Source organism: Leopardus geoffroyi, chromosome C1 (genome assembly GCF_018350155.1).
Source record: "Leopardus geoffroyi isolate Oge1 chromosome C1, O.geoffroyi_Oge1_pat1.0, whole genome shotgun sequence".
NCBI lineage: Eukaryota > Metazoa > Chordata > Mammalia > Carnivora > Felidae > Leopardus > Leopardus geoffroyi.
The window spans coordinates 210647394-210671776 of record NC_059328.1 but is presented as its reverse complement, the minus strand read 5'-3'; the positions used below and the strand labels follow the sequence as shown (position 1 = coordinate 210671776).

Sequence of the window (24383 nt, the reverse complement as noted above, 5' to 3'; positions counted from 1 at the left end):
CCACCCACCTCTGAACGGTGCTCTGAAGGCAGTGGAACCCGCTCACTGTACTAGAGCGTGGGGCTGACCCTCTATACGCCTGGCCCTGACTACACTCCTGCCACTTTCCCTGCACCAGGAATCCTTTCCTCATTCTCTGCTTGTTGAAATCACTACGTGTATATGCATGCATTTCGAGGCTCAGCTCAAATATCTAAGAAGTGTTTCTTGACACTCCTGACCAGGAATGAATTTGTTCCTCTCAACTCCAAATCCACCTTCTTACAGTGGTGAGCAACCTCCAGGCGAGGGAGGCTGGCATAATGGAGCTTGGCTTTGGAGTGATTCAAGTGCTTCTATAGTTTTTAGATCTGTGACAAGGCGAAAGCTGGATGGTAAGTTGATTTCCCGTCTTCCCTTTCCCTGGGCGGGGGGGGGGGGGGGGTCGTCTTTTGAGGTCCCAGCTTCATGCAGGAATCCTGTGCCCAAGACATGGAACTGTTATCTCCTGCCCCCTGCACAGCCACTAAAGGAGAAAGTTCTAGGTCTCCAGGATTTGGTAAAAATCAACAGGGGAAAAACACCCAGCTTTTGTGTTGATCTCCTGGAATGCCTCCTTGTATTTCATTTTTGGCCCAAGCACAATCCTTTTCATGCCTGTCCAGCAAAAGAAGTACTAATTTTATCCGTCGTTTTTATCATTTGCGTGGTTTCAACTGGATCACTCAGAAATTACCTTGTGACACACACACACACACACACACACAGCTAGAATTAATATAATCACATCATTAGGCTATTATAAAAGTCAGAAGATTTTCATAGGTTAAAAAAAAATTTGTCATCAAACTCATGATAAATTCTAAGAAGAGAAGAATGCTTCCTCCAAGTATCTTTTTGTTTTGTTTTTTGTTTTAAATGTTTATTTGTTGGGGCGCCTGGGTGGCTCAGTCAGTTAAGTCAGTCAGCTCAGGTCACGATCTCGCGGTCCGTGAGTTCGAGCCCTGCGTCGGGCTCTGGGCTGACAGCTCAGAGCCTGGAGCCTGCTTCCCATTCTGTGTCTCCCTCTCTGCCCCTCCCCTGTTCATGCTCCGTCTCTCTCTGTCCCAAAAATAAATAAAAAACGTTAAAAAAAAATGTTTGTTTTTGAGAGAGAGAGAGAGAGAGAGAGAGACAAAGAGAGAGAGAGACAGAGAGAGACAGAGAGACAGAGAATCCCAAGCAGGCTCCACACTGTCAGCACAGAGCCCGATGGGGAGCTCAAACTCACGAACTGCAAGATGATGACCAGAGCCGAAATCAAGAGTTGGATACTTAGATGACTGAGCCATCCAGGCGCCCTCCCAAGTCAGGTGCCCTCCCGCCACCCCCCCCCCCCCCCAGGTATTTTATTTTGGAAGGACAGGGGAGAAACAAGAACACAAACATTAAATACATCTATCTAAGGAATTTCCTTCAACTGCCTTTCCTGAAATTGATGGCCTGGGTAGAAAGATATTGAAGACATGTGGAGAGCCCCACGTCTAATTAAAATCCTATCTGTTTCTGAATGCAAAACAGGGATGAAAAAATGGGAGAGCTAAAGGGTCTCAGGATTTAGTTTCACTGGTGCATTTAAATCCCCTGAGATCGTGCATCTTGGCTAAAAACTACAACAGAAAAAGCAGACACAACTCAAGTTGTTTTCATCTGAACCACTTTACAGGTCCTGTGACTTACATAACCACCTGTAATGCGACCAGCGCCTCCCGCTGCCGGGACGGAGACCCGAAAGGAAGCACGGGAGGTCCTTGCTACCTGCAAAGTCATTACTTGCATTTCCTGCTCCTGAGGCGGGAAGACTTACGTTCATTAACGGTAATATGATAGAAGACATCGCTCACGGCACAGCATGGTGAAATAAAACTTTTTGACAGACAGCCGTTGCTTTCATTGACAGTTTATTAAATACACTACATTTGTACCTTATTCTGTGGTTTTTTAAATCATTCACACGGGGCTTAGTAAAAACATACTTTATAGAAAACCATCTGCAAAATTAAAATAAAAATAAGAATGCACATTTTACACATGTATTAGATAAACTGCTGGAAATGTCAGGAATTATTTTAACGAAGGTGACTGTAAAACATGAGGCGCCTTGACTTCATTAAACCTGACACCAGACCATGACTATGGAAGCGCGAACGCTGAAGTGTGGATGCAAAAATGTCTATTGACGGAACTGTTTCACTCAATCGCGTTTGAGAAACAGGACAAAATAAAGGACTAGTCTTCTTTTACAGATACTTTTCTAAATCCACTCACTATGCACTCTCTTTCCCATTCAGAGAATTAATTGTGAGGACTGATGAGGCAAAAATCATTTCCCTTAAAGAAAAACAAACTAGAGCCTATTTACAAAACATGCAAAGGGAGAATGTGAAGTGTGTGTGTGTTACTGCAGAACTGCTCGACAGTGACCACAGTGGAGGGAGAGAATGGGCCTTTACTTCCCCAAGTTATCAGCCCTTCCCCCCTCCTTTCTGGAAGAAATACACGGGCAGGGCACGGACTATAAAACGGCATACAATGCAAACACAGAAACAGAGAAGTTTGCAAGTTCTTTATGTTTCCAGCTGTTGAGACAGAATTTTCCAGAGCCGAGGTTACCTCTAGCGGCGAAACCAGAGCCAGCTGTTAAGCAGCCAGAACGCTACAGTAATCGAATACATGACCATTTCTCTCTTCGCGCGCTCTTTGTTCTCCTCTTCTAGAAGTTGTAGACGTCTATTTAGTTTGATTATCTAAGTGAAAAACAAACAACGACAACAAACCAAATAGAAGCTTTAGTGCAAGGAGCAATTAGAGACTCAGGAAGTAGCAGGACTTGTCAAAAGAATTCTGATAAACACTTGGAGCAAAATGAACCCTATATAGAAAAAATGTCACCCAAGACAGCTTCAATTCCGAGATAATCTCCCTTTCCCTTCTCCAAATTTCTGAGTCAGAAAAGAGTGTATTTTCCGTCCTTCCTCGATTAAGTGTGAGGTGAGGAAACCGTTGTACGCTGACAGCTAATTCCGACAGGGGGGACCAAGCACACACCGAGGCAGGTGCAGCACAGCAGGATGAGCTCCTGTCTCTGCTCCTTCTACAAGCTTCTGTCCCTCGGCATCAGTTGCTCATCTTTAACCTGCGTTAACTGCCTTCCCTGTCCGCTGCGCTCCTGATGGGATCTCGTAACAGCCTATTGTGGCGGGCCCTGTGCTCTGTCACCTGGACCCTTCAAGGGCTTAAAGGCTAGGAATTCTCTCGTTGACGGCACTGCCCTCGGCTGCTGATCCCTACCACGGACAGCCCTGGGCTGAACGACTGCCCTGCCCAAGCATATGCTCCCTTCCTGGGGCAGCTGCGTGCGTCCAGTAACTGGTTCACAATGGGGTTCAAGGCCCAGGCCCCCCGCTCTACCCGGCCTCAGGCCCCTTGTGAGGCTGGCCACGTGCAGACACGGCAGCCCAACACTCCCCTCGTGCCCCATCCTGCTTCCTCTCCTTCCCCTGCAGGTGGTAACTGCGGAAGCACTCCTGGGGCAGGCTTTCGTGCCAACCTGCAACCCACAATCTGCTTTCTGTGTAAAAACACAATGAGCTCTGTAGAGCACTATGGATGCTCTATGGGATTACTATCATTATGTTAGAGAAGGTGAAGGAAGAGATTTTCACAGAATGTGGAATCCTTAGCATTTTGAGGACCGAGAACTCCAACCTGGAGGGGTGGGGGGGGGGGGCGGGGCGGTGGGAATGGGAGTCTACGGACAGTGGTGCAGAGATAACCATTTTCACAACCCGGAAAGGTACGTCACTTTTTAATCAGTGCTGAGGAGCCATTTTTCTCTTAGGGCCAGTAAAAAAAAGATAAATAAATAAAGTGCTTAGAGTTAATCACCTTTTCCCAACCACTCGCAACGAGAGGGGCTTATTTGGTGCCACGGGATGCTATGTTCTTACACTAAACGATCCATCTTGTCGTCAATGAAAAAAACGGGGCATTGATCGTGAGTCGTTACGATATTTTTATCTGGGCAGCAGCAACACCAAGGCTGCTTTTTAATATGGAGAGCGGATTACATTTTCTCTCTTGAAGTCAGGCCGCCCACGGGTTCCCCATCCCTGGATGAATGGAGTACAGGCTGGTGGGTTTCCAAGTTGGCAACGGACCAAGGGAGCTTCCCCTGCCGCCGGGGTCACAGATGTGAGCTCTGTAGAATCTTCTCGCGATGCGGTGCTTGCGCCTGGTCTTGGGAGCTCGGTTTCCCACCTGGCTTTCTACTACTTGTCACAGGACGTGTGTGACCTGTTTACAATGACTCAATCTTTGTCTGCTACTAGTTCAGCCTCTAAGCTAAGGATCGAACGGATGTTGTTACAACCCCGAAGCTCCCGCTGTACTCTCAGAAAGCAAGGTTGTTGGTCTGACTGTGAATTCTACGACAAATGCCAGAGAAACTCCCTTTCTTCAGCAGGCGAGGTATAAATAAATATACGTGAGACCTTCTGACACAGCATCCATTTAGTAAACAAACGAGACTCACGATAAAAAAAGCAGTATTTGTTTCATATTATCGTTACGTTGAATCTTTAAAACGATATTGACTGATTCTAATGCTAAGATATTTGGTTTCTTGATCTTAGAAATACTTTCATTCGCGTCTCCTCTACGCCTATTCGGCACAGACACAATTACAACACTGGCTGTGCCTTCTCCACGTGTGTGTGTCTGTGTGATTCTAGAGGCCGTGGGACCGCATGTTAAAAATGTGCATATGCAACTGCACTTCCAAGGCAGGACTTACTACAGAACACAAGAAATATGTTCATAGAGGCGCTGCGCAAACTGGAAGCAGTGACTTCCAAAGCGGAACTCTCCAACATCGTACCACAGGTCCCCAAGGTGACTTCCACATTTCAAGAAGTCAAACAAGCAGTCTAGTGGCTATGCTGGTTGGCTAAAATGCCGAGAGTCTTTGTCAGTGGCCAGAATTGTACCAATCCATTTCGGTAATGCCGTTTTACGCTGATTAAAATGTGTAAATGGTGGCTTAACACACCTTTAATCAAAATGGAAAAGTCAATTATGGCTTATTAAAAACAGCTTGAGAAATAAAATAATTCATGGGTTCCACAGGAGAGAAAATGATAACATGTTAAAAATTATCTGTAACATACTATATGAATATAATTTAGGATTCTCTCTTGTCTAGTACATTAAATACCTGCCGTCTTAATGAAGCCGCATCTACAACAGTCATGTCGTCCGAAGTTCCTTCAATTGTTGCATCTATATGTGACATGCCATGCCTAGCAGATGAGACACAAAAATGCAATTTAATATTACAACAGAACTAAGAGTACCCGGGTAAGTCACATCATGTGCTGGGCAATGCTCAAAGAACTGTTCAGAAGACTGATATTTAACAACAGGAATTACTGAAATATTTTACCATCTGAATTGGTACTAACAAAGGAAAGCAGAGGAAGAAGCAAAAAGTATTTTGAGCAATGATTAAAGAGCTGCCACTCTGAAACAGAACAACGCGTAATTCTTCCACAAACTTCTGTCCGTATGTAGCTCCACAGGAGTCCCTGTCGGGACTCACTGGCCGGGAACACTAACTTTAGCTAAAAAAAGTAACATAGATTTTTTTTTTTTTAATTTCTCCTCCTCTTCTCATTGCCTCTTACCATTTCTACTCTCTACTTATTTCTAATTACCTGTTCTCTACTGTGTCTCCCACAGAAACAATGATAAAATCACCTGAGGACATCGTGTCACTGCATTCAGATCCAGAATTGGCTCAAAGATTAATCATTAAGGGGTTGTGTATAAAATAATACTGGAAAGCCACAAAGAACCACCCCAGCGAAAGCACATTAAAAAATACTTCTTTTTCGAATACAGTTACTTCTAAACGAGCACTGAACTTTTAAATGCCTGGCAATAAACCTCTGAGAAACAAATACACACAAATGCTATGCTTCCCCTTTGCCTGGATTTCCACTTCTTAAGCTTATTTTAATTAACAGCTTAATTGAGATACAATTTACATACCTTACAGTTCACCTCACATGTTTATATCCTCGCTATTTTAATCCTGTATGGTTATTTCCCTAAAATGGCATAGTAACTTTCCCGAATGAGCAGAATCTAAATCAACTGAATTAAAAAGTCACTCCTTTGTCATCCAGAGAGAGCTGGCACATGGGTTACATTATTCTAATCTTTCAAGCAAGTCCCCGTTACAAAAAGCACATAACCACACGAAGGGGTATGAAGAAAATTATAGTGTTCATCCAGGCACGTTCAAGACAAGTCTACTCAGAAAATCCTGTTTCAGATGCTGTTGAAAATAATCCAAAAATAGTTTAATAAAGTATGTGGAACAGGATTTATTTTATAATCATTCACTGTGTTCCCAGCCAGGGTCATCATTCTGAACACAGATGATAACCGTACGTGTTGCAGTTTCAATGGCTGACGGTGCGTCCTGACTCTAGAACAATGTCTGCGTGTTCCCTTTATCACTAAATGAACTGGCTTTCGCATTTCACCACTCCTTTCTTCATCGCAAGAGGAAATATCCTCGAATACTGAGACTAACTGCGTCTGAGAAGTAAGCTTCTATGTGAGTAGAACTATGAGTTTATAAATATCTGAGATAATTATTCTTTTGAAGATTCAGACCGAATTATTACATGACTGGAGAAAAAAACACGGGTTGAAGATTCCTTTTCTCTACACTTTATCTCAAAATAAAACTTTTCGGGGCACCTGGGTGGCTCGGTTAAGTATCTTGACTTCAGCTCAGGTCATAATCTCACAGTTGGTGGGTTTGAGCCTCGTGTCGGGCTCTGTGCTAACAGCTCACAGCCTGGAGCCTGCTTCAGAGTCTGTGTCTCCCTGTCTCTGCTCCTCACCTGCTTGTACTCTTGTCTCTCTCTCTAAAATAAAAATAAACATTAAAGAAAATAAAACTTCTATTTCCCTGAGATTGCCTATGAGATATAAACTGGGGGGACAATAGGGGCGTCTGCGTTGCTCAATTGGTTAGGCGTCCGACCTTGGCTCAGGTCATGATCTCACGGTTCACAAGTTTGAGCCCCATGTTGGGCTCCGTGCTGACAGCTGAGAGCCTGCAGACTGCTTTGGATTCTGTGTCTCCCTCTCTCTGCCCTTCCCCTGCGCTTGCGCACCCTCTCTCTCTCTCTCTCTCTCAAAAATACATAAACATTAAAAAAAAATTTAAACTGGGGGGGGGGGAAAGAAGCAATGGCTTCAAAGGTAAAGGAACCCCAGACTGAACAGAGAATGAAATATAAGTGATGGGAATTACTCACTTTAAATCCTAAATTAAATAAGGTGTTAAACACCTGTGAAGGTAATCTTCATTTGCAAAGAAATCTAAGGATATGGCAAAAGGCCTTACGTATATAATTCAACTTACCATAGAAAAAAAAAAAACATTAAAAGAGCTATATATATCAGATATAAAAAGCTGTATTTGTCAGAACCAAAATCTCTGTAAGAAATGTTAAGTCAGCTCACTGCCTGAAAGTTCTTTCAGGGAAAGAGAAAAGGATCACGAACTTCCAGTTCCAACTTCTGGGAAATATACAAAGGTAGTAAACTTACAATGGCCTGAACTGATACCGTGAAAGAAACCGGTGAGCAGAGGAGAGGGTAAGGCACCACTAAGGACACACTCTTCAATTCCTCTAACCTGAATGCAGTATTATTAAGAAACTGATGTTTCCCTCCTCTCTTGCCTAAAAATCAACGTGTCAGACTCCTCTCATCATAGAAATAATGCTGACAGTTTTAACTCTACTGCCGTGGGTAATACATTTCTGCTTAAAATGAACAAAATTAGCTCTGAAAAAGTTACAGTTAATGGTATCTGCGAATACCAACCAGTTTTCTTTTCCCCAGATGATGGGAAATGGGAATTTTCGCACCTCGGAACCTTAAGCATTTGTATGTGCCAGTCTATCTGTCCTTGTGCATGCCAGGAAGGTATAATTACTGAGGCTAAGCATGTCTGAAGGAATGAAAACAAGAGGGAAAAGCTTAAATCAACAGATGATGAAAACTCTTTGAACTAAATTCCTTTTCTAAACGTTTAACTGTCTAGACTGTCGATGCTGATTTCCCCCAATTTAAGACGATGCCTTATACACACGTTTATCTACACGTGGCGAATGCCACCCCGGGCAATTAACAAGAAAGGAAATGGTAGACAGAACCTCGGGCAACAATTAAAATGATGCACATAAAACAAGATTTAAGACGGCCTTTTCTGTGTTTCAGCGTGATCCTCGATAAGCTACCAAAACGGTATTTACATGAAATATCTCAGATGTGCACATGGTACCTTCACCGCCAAGCATTTTTCTTCATACTCTGGTTGGCAAACGTCCTGAACGATTAGACTCAGGGTTCTCAGAGAAAAGCCAGGATGTACTCAGAGAGGAAAACTGGGAGCAGTTCAAGCTAGAACACAAAGGCAAGGCTACTACATGCAAAATACAAAGGCAGTCAACTGTTTAGCCTGATAAGTACAAAGTCTCAAAATTTACCTGACGTTGTCATGATGCGGATTAGAAGTGGCGGCAGCAGACCCACCCCGCAACACGGGTCTAAGGCAGGTTTTTGCGGGAGAAGGCACAAGACAGAATCAGGAAACAGAGAAGTGATAAAATAAAAGCAAAAACAAGACAAAAACATGTCAAATAGGATTATATTGTATGTTGTGATACAATATAATATCTGTCAAATACTTTAAAGATCTCTGCAGGACAGGACCTCCCTTTTGATTTTCATAAATTTAAGGTTTTACCGCAGGTCAAGAACCAAGAGGAAACTCGTGTGACAAGACAGCACCCGCGTAAAACTTTTTTTTCCCTTTGGTGCTTATATTTTAATTTATGAAATTCAAGAGAGAGGACAACTCTGTCTAAAAAGTGTAATTTCCCTTTTCTCGTCAGAAAGGAAAGATCACCCGCAACCCTGGAAGCGTGTCAGGAACTGGTGGGTAGCACCTGCACGATCGCGGCTGCCCGTCTGGTGTCAGCGGCCCAGGTTAAGTCCCATTTCCCACGGCTCCTTCCCTCCCGCCTCACTCGTTGGACTCACGCCTCGTATCCCACTGTAGCTGCATCTCATTCAAACCTCGGCTCCCAGAAGCAAAACTGCAAGCCTGGGTTCTGGAGCTGAGGCCGTCAGAGGACGTCTAGGGTGCGGCACAGAAGCACAGCCAAACAGCGCGTCTCTTCTGGAGAGACCCCCCAGTAGCGGCACACTGGGCAGCTGGGAATAAAAGACTGCGCTAAACTGGAACACTTTGTGGGGACTGTTGCCAGCCTCAGGACATACGCTGGTTCTAGAGGGCAGTGAGTGCTCCACCGAGGTGAGCAGTAACCCTTCCAATACCTTTCACTTTTAAAAATCAGAAGACAAAAACTCCCTGTGGTTTCTGGTCAATTGCCCAAAAAGCAATCAGCAGTAACTGGCGACCAGAGAAAGGAGGCTGAGCTACAGGGGCCATAGAAGGATTTTAAGAATTATTACACTGTATTTCAAGTGTCTCATTTTCTCAGTACTGGTCGGGTGTCGCCTGCATTGAAGTATCAAGGCAATGCTTAATTATAGACAACGTTTAATATCAAATGAACTAGTTTTTTTTTCCGTTAAGTTGGTATAGCTGTAAAACTTTGGCTACAATACGAATCACTATTTCCTCCCAAGTTAATTTATATAAGACAATTTTCATGTTTAGCTTGTATGTTTCCTGGAGGCACAACTGGTGCTTAAAGAAATTTCGGGAGCCTACAGGATAAGGAATTCTGAGGCTGTGGGGGAGACGTTAGACTTCTATTGTGCTGGTTAAAGAACAGTGAGAAAGCACATAAGCCTGAAACAGGTTTTAAATCATCCCGTTCTGCTCCTATAATTAATTACTCTGTGGCATTAGAAAACTTGCTTCACTGCAATCTTACAGCACGCTCGTCTGAGAATGCTTAAGTAAACGAAGCCGCTGCTGGGTGCTACTTAAAGCTTTTATTAAAGAATTCACGCTAATATGTTCAATATGGATCTGCCATAGTCAACATATGCCACCACAGAGATTTCCCTCCTATAATGCAGAGCCAGAAAATAGCACAGTTACCTTTCACAACGTATTTCATTTTGTCTTCTCACACCGGCAATTGACACATATAATATAAAAGTAAATTAGACAGGTATTTGGCAAAGTTAGAAACTTCATTCAAGTACCAGTTTCTACCATAAGTATGATTTAATACATTAAAAGAAATCTTTTCTAAGTCCGGTAATATGTTCAACAATAATAATTTTGTAACTAAAGAGGCAAAAGGGAAGGAGAGCCACGGCTCTCCAAGTTCTAACATTAACTTGTATATTGACATTTTTGAGTAAATAAATGGTCTGACTTAATAAAATATGTGTTTAAATCTTTAGTAAAAAAATAAAAAAGGAAACTGCTACAGTAAATAAACAGTAACATATTTATATGCATACTTGCAAAAATACGAATACAAATTAAAACACGATGGTTTCATATTCTATTCACTCAAAGCCAATATAATCTGCTCACGAAAAACTATATAAAAAAAAAATCAAGCCCCTTCTAAAAATAAAACTTAAGCATGCTAAGCATGACGAATCTGTTGATATTTAAATAATGTTCTTAACATGGGAATTAAGTTTCTTTTTTTAAATGTGAGTATTTTGCGTTGGAGAATGAAACACAGAGGTCTGGCCGATGTCAGGAGACACAAGTGTTTCCTGACCAGCCAAGGACTAAATCACAGCAACATTTTAAATTCAAAGAACACACCTATCTGAGGTGTTTGGGTACATTTCTGATTCCTCAATTTTCCAAATGCACAGCACTGACCCACGTGCATCAAGGATTTGATTTTGTCTTCATGTTGAGCTTGGTTTTAAATCAAGTAAGTTCTCATCAGATGAGAAAACAAAAATATAGGACATAAACTTTCCCACAGTGTTCCTTAAAGTGTAAACTGAAAATTGTTCTTCCATGAAGTAACTGTGAATCTGCATTTTTTAATAATAAGGCAGACAGTAAGTTCCTTTTTTTCTTTCTTTCTGCTGATTAGTTCTAGCTTAATGTAACTGTACCTAAGGTAAAGGCAGAAGACCAAAGATAGGATATTACATGAGCATAACCACCAAAGAGTAATAAAATAGAAAGGAAAAAATGATGTACACAGCAAGGAACATAAAAGCACTTAAAACTTTATAAGCAGTATTATTGTAATAATCATGCAGGTAGAACATTATCCAAATTTCACATTCCTACTTCTTGTATCTGCAAAGTCATGCCAGACAGTTCTCTTGTAGAAATAAAAAATGATTTGGTACTTACAATTCTGGTTAAATCTTGTTCAACATTTAGATCATAAGAGATTGAAATGTAATTAAAAAAAAAAAAAACCCTTTGAATAATGGAAGCATCCAATAAGACTATAATAAGAATCTAACCCTCCAGGCTCCAAGGTAACATAACTAATGGTATGTATCCAGGAGCAAAAAATTATTAATACAATTACTTTATGAATTTTTAAAATCTCATTTAAGTAAGATAATTCCTTTCCAGAAAAAAACGGATTTTAAAGCTATCAATTTATGATAATTAAAAAATTAATAACTAAAAACTTCACTTAGGGCTCAATACAGTTTTTTGTAATAAAAGAATACAAAGTAAATTCTACATTAGTAAGATTTCTGATTTTCTATTTTTGAAGTTGAGGCAAAATTCTTTTCCATTAATGGGCAAGGACTGCTTTGTGAAGTCACAATTATTTAATCTATATAGAATTTATAAATATCTTCCTCACTCAGCTATTTTCACTGTTAATAGCATTTGATATGATATAATTCGACCTAATAATCTGGTCTCTTCTAAGGACCTACTGTAATTAAAAAGTGAAAGACGACACCTGGTGAAGAAGAAATCTATTTTAAGGAGGGAGGAGAAAAGAGGCCTTTGGGAATATCAGTTCTTAAATGCCAGGTACTTTATATTCAATGCCTTTTGAAGGACTTACCAGGGTCCTAAATAAAGAATTTGAGGCCATTATTACCTAGATCTTAAATAAAGATGGTGGTGGGAATCTAGAAAACTAGATTATAGGTAATACTATTATAAACTAGGTAATACTATTATTGCCTGGTGTTTTTTTTTTTTTTTTTTAACAGATGAAGAAAACGAGGCCCAGAGAAGCTAAACAACTTGCCCAAGGTCATTGTGCAGCTAGCTATTCAGTGGGGTGGGTCAACATTGAATCTGGCTGGCCCCCCGATTCCATGCTGCTTCTTACAGGCTCCAAATATTCTGAGGCAGTTCTAAACCTTTGGGGAGAGGGATGTATGTGTATATGCAAACACACACACACATATACATGAATATACATGTATGTACATGTATGTATCATTTTCCCCTGCTATGAGCTTCCTCTTTTAAGCTCTTTCTGGTGCGGCTTTAAGTCGTTGGGCCCAAATGTATACCACTACATTAACATGGGGCAGGCTTAGAAACACCAGTCGATGGTATGGACAAGTGCTCACGAAGTACAGTAAAATCTCTGAGGCTTGCGTGACGATCAAAAGCATTCAACAAGAAAGTCTGTTTGGAGTGAGCCATAAGACATGTCAGTTCCTAAGGTAAGAAACAAGGTTTACTGGCAGGGCCAGCTTAACTTACGGGGGAATTCTTCAAAAGTTAACAGTCTACTAAACTGTCCATGAAAATTCAAATGGTGACACACAGAGTCACTAGATAAAATGTTTGGAGTTGAAATGAAACGGACTCTGCCTTTCCCACACTATGCCAAAAAGCTCCCCCAATTTTATCTTTTAAAAAATACTATGCAGCAAAGAAGCAAGGGCACAAAATATCTGAAATAACGGCAAGGAAAAATCAAGCCCAAGTGTACTACTGACGATTTTACTGGGAGATGTCCAAAAGTGAGATACCTTATCAATCCTGAAAAGTATCAGTATTATCAGAAAGACAACAGCATTTGGGGTTTTCAGTACAGGCCCAGAAATCCCTAGCTAGAAGGAAAGTAAACAAGTGTCCTAGCACCTACACTGATATTGTCTTGTCAGTTTGGCTTCGGTAGCCCAACCATCTTAGTATCGCAACGATGAAACCAAAAGACTCACTAAAGAAAATCAGTACGCTTCAGTCCAACAGCCTACACTCCATCTGACAGTATGCCTCAGCATATTCCAGTGGAGTCAAGTACTTAGGTCAACAGAGCCTTGGGGGAAAAAAAAATCATTATACCTCCTGTTTCTAGTTACTAACTGAATACTCTCCCTGACTAAAGAGAAGCTAAGAGCATCTTGTGAAATGTGAATTTTGGACAATAATTTCGATTTAAAAGAAAGCAAAGCAGGTTGTTTTAAGCCACTGCATCTTAGGAAGAGACGAAGGTGCAAACACAAAAGGAAGACACCACAGTCCACTAACAAGGAGCCAAACCGAAAAAAAAAAGAAAAAAAAAAAAAAAAAAGCAACACAGCCAGCGAGAGTCACTGATGGCCAGTCACCTGCGATTTTCATCCAGCACATCCAAGATCTGCTGGTAAGCCCTACGAGTGGAAGACTGGATAAGCGACAAAATGCCTCGAGCGGAGGGAAGATTAGCTCCACCTTCAGGTAATGTTTGGGGAAGACAGGCCCGGACCTGTTGGGGCGCCGGTGTCACACTGTTTCCGGGAGCACAGCAAGCGAAGAGAAAAACACGCAAGTCAGACTCTTATGAAACTTCAGCGGAGCAGTTTCCCCAAACACTTCGTCCTTTAAAAAATTACCTTCGTTGTCTTGCCCCTTTTCCCACCCTTCCCTCTCCCCCAGGAAAACAGTCAAAGCAAGCAAGTTCATCAACATATTAAATTGTTTTAAAAAAAACCAGCTACAATGCAACGCCCGTGACCGTGCAGCCTTACACATCAAATTGAACAAACTGAATACGAGAGGCAACTTTGCAGCGGGAAGAGAACCACAGTGAGCAGTGTGTTCAACGCCGAGCTCCGGAGAAGCGGCATTCTTTAGTCGCCGTGTGTCTTCCCATCCAGCAAGTCACACGTCTAGCAACCAGCACTGCCCTGTGACTTACGGGTGGTGAGGAGATTAGGACAGAGAGTTCTGGGACACAGGTGTCAGGGTTCAAACACATGAATCACGAGTGATCCCACGAAAACGCCATTTCCAATCTTTCACAGAGACAATGAAGCGAGCTGAGGGTATGATGTGTAAATTTCAACCGAATTCAAGTTTCAGAAGGTTGCGACAAAAGCATTTTGATAGCTTCATTATATTAAAGCACATGTTCTCTAGCTAAATGACTGAAACATAAAACCACTCCTGATTCTGTGCAGAGAGTGAACAGAGAGGCAAGACAGTTCTTAGATTACCCAGATGGATGTTAAGGCGGCATTTCTGGCCTTCCGGGTGACAGTAACCTTAATCACTCTTTCAGGTGTAAGCTGAGAGTCACAATTTCTTTGGCTCCGCTGCCAAGGCTTCTTAAGAGCTAAACATATTTGAATGAAACAATTTTATCGTTCGAACATCCACTCTTGCGCTTGGTGTATTTTCGGAGAGCTGTTTAATGTCAGCTGTGTGAGGTATTTAAGTGATACCAGGACTTGCTTGGCATCTGGTTTGTTATATGAAGAGGCTTTGTTGCAACAAAAGGACTGTGACCCTGGGATGTGGGCTCAAAACTTTTTCTCAATGTCAGGGCAAAACTACCTTGGGTTAAGCCTCACTCTTGTGTATTTCACCCAAAAGAATGAAAGGTGGAGCAGTGAACAGCTGAAAAATCTTTTATTTTGATTTACGTAAACTTTTCTAACTTAACATGCATTTTGTTTGGAAATCACAACGTAAGTGGGATAACTGTTGAAAGGACTAACATGTGATATTATACCCAGAGTCCCTAGAACATTAAAAACAGGGGTGCCTGGGTAGTTCCGTCAGTTAAGCATCTGACTCTTGATCTTGGCTCAGGTCATGATCTCACAGGTTCGGGAGTCTGAGGACCACATCAGGCTCTGTGCTGGCAGCGTGAGCCTGCTTGGGATTCCCTTCCTCTCTCCCTCTCCCCCCACCCCCCAACCCCCCCTCCAGCCCTGCTTGTTCCCTTTCTTTCAAAATAAATAAACTTAAAAAAAAAAAGAAAATCCACAATTTTGTGAATAACTGTGAATGTCTTAGTGACCCAAAGCAAGAAGTATTATAAATATGAAAACCCTGTTTTCCAGACTACTTAGAAGAGAAAGATCTAAGCCATAACTACGCATATTGAGAAATTAATTTATCAGGGCTGATTCCCTACAGGAATTTGGCCTAATGCTGCCAAGATAAGAGCAAATTTTCAGGTACAGGCTCATGGATGATTACCCTAAACATCTGTCCAGAGATTCTGGAATATACATAAGCCAACTTACCAACCGACCCATGGTACTTGGCAAAACCCATACTGAGCATCCAAGAAGAATAAAAAAAAAAAAAAAAATCAGTGTTTTCTGGGATACAAAGTCTAGGTACTAGCCTTGTACTCAGAGTTCTTTAGGGAGCAGAGGGAAAATCTCAAGTTCTTGCTCTCTGTGAGAGAGCAGACTGAATTCATGTCAGAAAAATGTCACCAGAGGCAGGAATGAAAATGTACTAGTTATGCATTACCATAAACAAACAATCCAACTTATACTCTTCCTGACAGAGCTCCAACAAACCTGGCTAAATTTACTTAGGAAAATTGTAAAAGACTAATCAGTACAGTATTTTGATGTAATTAAAATTTTTATCTTAGCATTTTGGGGCTTAAATCAAACACTTTGAGTATCATTCCGTATTAGTAAATAAATCAGCTACACACTAATGTGTTAAAATCTCTAACAATCACCATTTAGAATTATAATCCTAGAGCAATAATGGCAATAAACTAAATCCAAATCCAGGACAAAAGTATGATGGATTTTTTTGTCCACTAAAAATTAAAGAAGGGTTACTTCCTCTGAGAGAAAAGATTTTGTCAAGAACAGTAGGTACTGTTTGTTTAGTGCCCCAGGCAGTTAAGCATCTACTCGATTGTGGCTCCGGTCATGATCTCATGATTCCTGGGATCAAGCCCTGCATTGGGCTTTGTGCAGACACTGCAGAGCCTGCTTGGGATTCTCTCTCTGCCCCCAACCCTGTTTGCACGCACATGTGCACATGCTCTCTCTCAAAATAAGTAAATAATGACAATATTTTAAAAATTTAATGAAAAAGTCTGTAAGATCTCTAAGATTCTATGCATGATTATGTGAAAATTGGAATATGATAAAAAATGAAAAAAATCTTACATGATCCTTAATTGTACCTTAAGAAAAAATATTTTATGTAGAAAAAGATGAAATTAAGCCTTTATCAATACTAGTAAAGATATTTATTTTATCAAAGACCAACATCAAAAGCATATTTGGACTTTTGGCGGTTTCTCAAAAGTTTTAAAGATTAGTAAGAAATTTAACTTTTCAGTATTTATATGGTAATCCTTCGCATAAACACCAAAAACAGAACAGAAACTATTTTTAAAACTGTTGAACACTTTGGGCAGTATATGTATAGATGCAATGCCCTTGATTGTTAACTTTTATTTCCATCTATAGTTGCACCAAACGATTAAATCACAAATGACCAAAGTTACCCTAATTAGAAGCAATGGATACTTCAGCCATTTTTCTTTTTTAAAGATTCAAGCAGCCTTGCAAAGCAAGCCTTCAAAGCAGCCTTTGGTTTTGGTTTACAAACAGACAAATTTAAGAACAGAAAAGAGTCAGCCCATTTTAGCAATCAGCCTGATGCTGGCTACAATGTCCACCACTGGCATCAGCTGTGGAGGGAAACGGTGCTTTTAGGATTTTCATCTCTGTCCACTCATCCACCCAAACAAGGTGTAGTGACTTCTTTTTTTTTGACAAGGGAACTACTGTGAAAAGCAAAAAAGTCAACATACTGCCAAGGCACTGGGATTATTTAAGCAAATGTTATCTGATTAGTAATCTAATAAAATTGCACTTTGATAACAAATTGATTCCTACTAATGTTATAAAACGGCAAAGCCTCAACTTCTTCTTTTGTAAAAGATTAGGAAATTCTGAGGACAGCTCTGATATTTACCATATAATTTCACCAGGAATAGCTCTGCCTGATGCCTATATGAAATCCTACTGCATGAATGGGAAGTAAACAACACTAGCCAATGTCAGAACCAAAATTTAAACAAAAATTTACTTGTCATTATTAAGAGGTAAGTCCAAAGTCAAGTACCTCTTTCCCATGGATTTTCACAGGAATAACATTCCTCAAACTGTGAGGGTAATGTCTTTGGTGAGGCTCCAACCTCTTCCAGAAGACAGTAAAAGGTAAAATTGTGAAAAGAGTGAGAAAAAAATATTCATGGAAACACAAATTTTGTACCCCTTCTCTTGAAATTTTAAATAGAAAACCTTAACTTGTTGCCACTGTCTAAGGCAATTTACTGGTTCCAAGAAGCACAATAAAAGAACCAGAAGAAGAAAAACATCACTGGTTGCCAGAGTGATTTCTGTTGCTTAAGAACCGCATCAGCTGCTGAGTTCCTGTACTATGCACTAAAATATCCCCACAACAGGCCAGTCACTCCTGCACCTTCTTTTGGCAGAAAGAGTAGGTTTAAATGATCTCAAAACATTCTTCCAAGCATAATTTTAATCTATGGAATTAAGAAAAACAAAAACAAAAACAAAAACTAAAAACCCTAAATGACAAACCACTCTTAGACTCCTCCTTCTGGATCAAAATAAGAAAGCAAGAAAAGATGGGTGCTAAAACTGAAAAAAGGTTGGGATCACTGAAGCTGGTTAAGTTGACTCTGTACAGAACTAATATGCCCACCAAAAAGCAAGGTAAATAAAATAAAAAATGATGCTTGGTCCTTATGTGCAAATTATTCCATTTTATTTTCACTATTACACTCCAAATCATACCTAACTTCCTTAATTGGTCTAGTTTTTATTTTTTTTTTCCCTTAACAAAATGTGTAAAGACAATTTGAGAAATCCTAACACCAAGGAACTGAGAAGCCCAAACAGTACGAGCATTAGGGTATTATATGATAATTACTTGGCGAAATATTAGTACAACATAAGCCTGCAAAATTAAAACAACTCCTAGCTGTGAAAAGCAGAGCAGAGAAATTCTTACGTGTACTCCGGTGCAGAAATCGGTGCCTGGAACCTTGACATTTTATTTCTTGGGGCAGAATATGATCTGTGCCACCTTAAATAATAATTATGCTTCTTTTACACATTCGGCTTTCATAACACAAAGAAAAAGCGAGATACAAGTCTACTGGTCAGAATTCATTTTTGTGTCAACAGCTGACAGTAATCGATTCTACTGTCTCTGGAAAGCGATTAAGAAAACGGAGGCCAGTGTTTCTGCTCCCATGTCTACCTGCACTTTTACTCTTAAAGCCAAGGAAAAAACTAAAGTGGAGGCAGGCAAAGGTTCATGGACCATGACACATAATTAATTGCACATTACAAAGAAGAGACCAAAAGGTGGTGAAGACAGCAAGAATTTAATAATAACTTTAGTGGAAGTAAAATATTGCTGTTTTATAATAAATTAACAATTTTGTCCTTACTGCGTCACTAACACCAAATATATGATAGTGCTCATTGTATAAAATTCCCAATGTTAATTAAATGTACATTCTTAAAGATGAATTCAACTACAAATTTTTGAAATTAATAATGGAAGGGAAGAAAAAGCCAGGTTACATTATTAACAAAAAGATGCTTAAGTAGGGGTGCCTGGGTGGCTCAGTTGGTGAAGCATCTGACTCCTGACTGCAGTTTAGGTCATGATCTAATGGTTCATGAGATCGAGCCTTGCATGGGGCTCTGTGCTGACAGCACGGAGCATGCTTGAGGTTCTCTCTGTCTCTCTCTCTCTCTCTCTCTCTATCTCAAAATAAATAAATATATATATATTTTTTTTAATGTTTATTTATTTTTGGGACAGAGAGAGACAGAGCATGAACGGGGGAGGGGCAGAGAGAGAGGGAGACACAGAATCGGAAACAGGCTCCAGGCTCCGAGCCATCAGCCCAGAGCCCGACGCGGGGCTCGAACTCACGGACCGCGAGATCGTGACCTGGCTGAAGTCGGACGCTTAACCGACTGCGTCACCCAGGCGCCCCAATAAATATTTTTTTTAAAAAAAGATTCTCTTTAAGAGAAATGCTTAAGTATCTTACCATAATATGGTAATATACATAATTACCATACAAAAAAGTATGGTTATGTAATCTAAGAATTTCACTATGAAAATGCAGAGTCAAATATTCATTCTATCTTTACTACCAAACATTAAAACATTTTTTGTTTTATTAAACATCTAGAAAGCGCCATTAAGGCGACTTAAATACAAAAGCAAGGATTAGTTGACTCTGCTAATCTTCTCTGTTATGAGGAACTTAGGTAACTGCAAAAATTCCTACGAACGAATTATCTACTCTAATAGTAGCCTCGTTAGGCTGGTTTTCATACATAATACAACTGTTTCCTTTCTCTTCAACCAAACTCAGCTACCAATAATTACACATTTTGTGGGAAAAAAGAAAAAAATAATGCTATACTAAAATAGACCTGTTTTTATCTAATATGAAATTTCAAAGTAATTAAAGACCTGAGAGCCTGGGTGGCTCAGTCGGTTAAGTGTCCTACTTCAGGTCAGGTCATGATCTTGCGGTTCACGAGTTCGAGCCCCGCGTCAGTCTCTGTGCTGACAGCTCAGAGCCTGGAGCCGGCTTCAGATTCTGTGTGTGTGTGTGTCTCTCTCTCTCTGTCCCTCCCCCGTTTGTGCTCTCTCTTTCTCAAAAATGAATAAATATTAAAAAAAATTCTTAAAAAAAAAAAAGACCTAAATAATCAGCCACATCTTATATGAAGATATGTGGCTTATATGAAGAACGGAAAAGTTGATGAGAAACCTTTGCTGCCTTGAAAAAGATTACAAGTAGAAAATAACAAAAGCCCTTGATCATTCTGACAGGTGCTAAATCTCAAGAAGCCATCTTAGACATAAACTATGTCGTCTTTTTTACCATTTGGGTAATATACTGGGAGATGTACTAGGAAAATGGATTTCACGGACCGGCCGACATCACTGCCAGCCAGGCATCTCCAGGAAAACATATAATTACCATAAAAATTTTTATATTAATGGTTGAACTTGTCAGGTAAGTATTTTCGGAGGGAGATATATATTCATTTTAACCTACTGTCTACTTACATAACCCTCCAGAGTAACTATAGCTACTTAAGGACACATTTCAAGATTCCCCACGAAAGCACGTCTAGTTCTCCTCCACGCCTAACACTAAAGAAGAAAGTTCCTACCCTATCAAAGCCCCTTCGGCATCTCTGTATTCTTCAGTCAGCGCCAAACTAGCACTTGATGTGGTCTGACACCAATGGATATTGTACTGTGCTCCAGTTCACAGTACTGAGTACTCCAGTACGGTACTGAGGTCTAGTGCTCTTAAATATACGTTTAAGTGTTTGGCTTTTGTCCAGATTGGCAAACTCCGAGAGAGACGCCCCATCTCCTGACCCTGTTGCAGTTCCCGGAGAGGCTAACATGATGCCTGGCATCAGATGTGGTTCGTGAACAATGAGTTCATGAAAACTGACTGAAAATGTAAAGAAGAAGATACCTTCATTTACACAAGCAACCTAAATCATCTATTTAAAAATGCCACAATCACCAATGGATGTGAGACTTAAAATTCTGACCAGATTTTAAGGGGATATTGTATGTGTAAAAACCCACTAATTTTAATGAAACAACAACAAAAAACCATGTGCCTGATCTAAAACATCTCATAGTGGGGTAGCTTTGATCAGAAGACAGTAACATAGCCAAATGAGAAAGACAAGTTTACGTGGCCTTTGAAACAACAGACCCGTATTTTTGGAAAATGAAATGGATCTAACAATTCGATGACTCAGTAGGCAGAGAGCTAAACAATAATCCTGGGAAGTAAAGCAATTTGCTTGCCTGTGCTTACACTGGTTACCACGGCTCAGTAGAAGCAGAATGGGGCACCTGGGGGGCTCAGACGGTTGGGCGTCTGACTTGGGCTCAGGTCATGATCTCACGGCTGGTGAGCCCCGCGTCAGGCTCTGTGCTCACCGCTCAGAGCCTGGAGCCTGCTTCTGATTCTGTCTCCCTCTCTCCCTGCCCCTCCCCCACTCATGCCCTGTCTCTCAAAAATAAACAAACATTAAAAAAATTTTTTTCAGTAGCCGAGCTGGAAGGGCTAGTTCACAATCTTATGACCAACTGAGTAACTTGAAAACAAAGACATTTGCTTCAAGTGTTTCCTTTTGTTTTTTTTGTTCCAATCGACACCCTAGGTAAACATTCCCGAAGGCTGCACAGAACTGAGCACTAACATTTATCAACTTTTCCTAAGTATACTTTATAGGCAATTCCCAAAATAAGTAAATCAGACTTTTAGAATTCTGTCATATGTGTAGAAGAGGGGAATGCTACTGGAAAACTCCCATGACGTATTTTAAGGCTCTAAAAATAACTGCAAAAAATGGAAAACTGATGTAAATGTCAAACAGATTTCAAACACGTAAAAGCAAATTATTTACTTTTTTCTCAGGTTCTTAGGCACAAAATGCACACTTCTTCCTCTTTAAAAAACTATTTGAGAGTTAAGAAAAAAAGAAGTAACTTATGTAGAAAATACAGGACACTGGATGTTGAAAACTTATGCAGGAGACACATTTCCCCGTGTTGTACTCACATTGAGTCAGCTCTGAGCAGCTGTCCGTTTGGGCGAACGGCATTCTCACTCATGGAGCGCTCTCTTTTTAGCCTGCCAACTGCACGGATCTGTTCAGTTCGGCACAAAGATGGGGAAAGGAACAGAAAAGACTGTCAGGAGCCTAGTAGAGCTACTTACCATCCAAAGAACCTCAGTCCAAGGCTATTCACAAAACTTACAATTTACAAAGAACACAGAACCAAGAACTGTTGCTAAACAGGAGTATTGAAAACAGGTTAAGGGGCGCCTGGGGAGCTCAGTCGGTTAAGCGGCCGACTTCGGCTCAGGTCATGATCTCGCGGTCCGTGAGTTCGAGCCCCGCGTTGGGCTCTGTGCTGACAGCTCAGAGCCTGGAGCCTGTTTCGGATTCTGTGTCTCCCTCTCTCTGACCCTCCCCCGTTCATGGTCTGCCTCTCTCTGTCTCAAAAATAAATAAACGTTAAAAGAAAAAAAAAAAACAAAAACAGGTTGAAAAAAAAACAACCTTACTTATTATCATGCGGATAAACTTAGGAATGCTTATTTACCTCATGAAAAGGTACTTCTGGTTTCTATTTAAGTATCCACATTACTTGGTAAGATTATATTTCCATTTACTATAATTTAAATAATACACTTCCATTAATTAAGAACACTTTACAACAGTTTTTAAAGGCACGTATTTTATAGGAAATGGGATGTACTTGTGTTACAAATGTTCCAGGCTTCTGGGGCTAAAACGAATTCAGATTTGGTTGGATATGTAAAAACTAGACTGAAAAAAAAGCTAATACTAGCTTAAAGGTTCTGGCATTCCAGAGACCTCCACAGTCTCCCACCCCACACACTCTTCTGACAAAATGTATCACTGACCTTTTCCATTAAGGGGTAGGATTTATGTTCCCTTCCTTTAAATTGGGTGGGCTGGTGACTGCTATAGAGATGATGCAATGTGGCTTCTGAGACTAGGTCATAAACAATAAGGCTTCTGACTTTCTGCTCTAGGCTGTTCAAGTTTGGAACCATGGCACCATGACGTGAAGGTGTCCAGGAGTCCCACAGAGAGGCCGTGGGTAGGTGCACCAGTCAGTGACCTTGGCTGGGCTGAGTCCCAGACAACAGGCTGTATGGACAGACGTGAGAGTAAGCCGGCAGAGGGCTGTAGACTCCAGCTGTGGAGTCGTCCCTAGCTTTGAGACTTCCTCGCTTAGACCCGGATATGGTAAAATGGAAACAAGCTCTCCCCACGATGCCTGCTGCACCTGCTTAACGCACAGAACCTGTGAGCAAAACGAAATTTTTGTTTTGTTTTAAGTCAGGGTGGTTTATTACACAGCAATAGAACAATGGTAATCACTAACTTTCCTGTTTGTTTAGGATCTTTTTTTTTTTTTTAACTAGAAACAGCTATGGCAACTTCATGGTTAAAAAAAAAAAGTAAACTTTACTGTAAAGGACAATTGGTATGTGAAGCAATGGACTTGAAAGTTAAGATTTTAAAAAATACAAATCAGTATCTAGTGATGCTTGTAAAAAAATCTTGGGAGTAGATAATCAGGTTACAAGCACCTTCAATGGAGAATAAATCCTCATTTCATGCCAACAAAACTGAAAACCACAATACGCAGTGTATAATTTCAGAGAATGGTTTAGATCTGGTTATTGTTATGAACCATCGACCCACTCAAACAAAAGAAAAAAAAAACACTTCTAACAACAGAAAAGGGGTCAGGGTGGAGCCTACTGGAAGAAAATTGAACCAAAAATAAGAAAGTTGAACCGAAAATAAGTATTATGTTATTTTTAAAATATATTTTTAAGATGTTTATTCATTTTTGACAGAGAGAGAGGGAGAGAGAGGGAGAGAGAGAGAGGAAATGCAAGCAGGGGGAGAAGCAGAGAGAGAGGGGGACAGAGGATCCAAAGCAGGCTTCAAGCTGTCAGCATAGAGCCTGACGGGGGGCTCGAACTCCTGAACAGCAAGATCATGACCTGAGTGGAAGTCGGATCCTCAACAACTGAGCCACCCAGGGGCCCTGAAAAATGAGAACTGCTTTAGAGCTACATATCATATACACACATGGTACACCTCTATCTCCCTCCCACACACACCTCCACAACCAAGTACACTAAGCACACTTCATTCACAGAGAGCAGTACCGGGTTGATTGGCGAGGATCCCACCGAAACCTGCCTTCCTGCCCACGGCACGGTTGCACCTGCCTTCCCTAGAGAACAGCCCTTCCAGGTTACAGTGATCAAGGTGAATTTCCTACTAAATCAGAACCATTCCCGCTGCTGTGCTATAAGAACTAAGATTAAGCAGGACAGGAAACGACAGAAGACAAACATTATGTCTAAAATTTCAACACAGCCTGGAAACGAGAAGATCCTAAGTCTGTTATTTTCACCATTTGAAATATGATTTAAATAGAACTTCACAGGAACCCTAAGCTT

At 40.7% G+C, this 24383-nt stretch overlaps 1 protein-coding gene across 22 annotated transcripts in view; it reads right to left on the bottom strand.

Moving 5' to 3' along the window:
• Positions 1-1902: 1902 nt before the first annotated feature.
• Positions 1903-24383, bottom strand: part of MFF (mitochondrial fission factor) — a 35777-nt gene continuing 13296 nt past the window's right edge. For 5 of the 22 annotated variants that reach the window (XM_045481522.1, XM_045481524.1, XM_045481523.1 and 2 more), the window contains 7 exons: positions 21927-22015; positions 18302-18376; positions 13618-13776; positions 10184-10216; positions 8595-8654; positions 5234-5318; positions 1903-2765 (listed from right to left, as the gene is read on the bottom strand). In XM_045481522.1, the coding sequence (XP_045337478.1) occupies positions 2634-2765; positions 5234-5318; positions 8595-8654; positions 10184-10216; positions 13618-13776; positions 18302-18376; positions 21927-22015 (633 nt within the window). In that variant the 3' untranslated portion in view covers positions 1903-2633. The remainder of the gene's footprint in view (positions 2766-5233; positions 5319-8594; positions 8655-10183; positions 10217-13617; positions 13777-18301; positions 18377-21926; positions 22016-24383) is intronic. The other 17 variants (XM_045481543.1, XM_045481542.1, XM_045481544.1 and 14 more) reach the window with 7 other exon arrangements.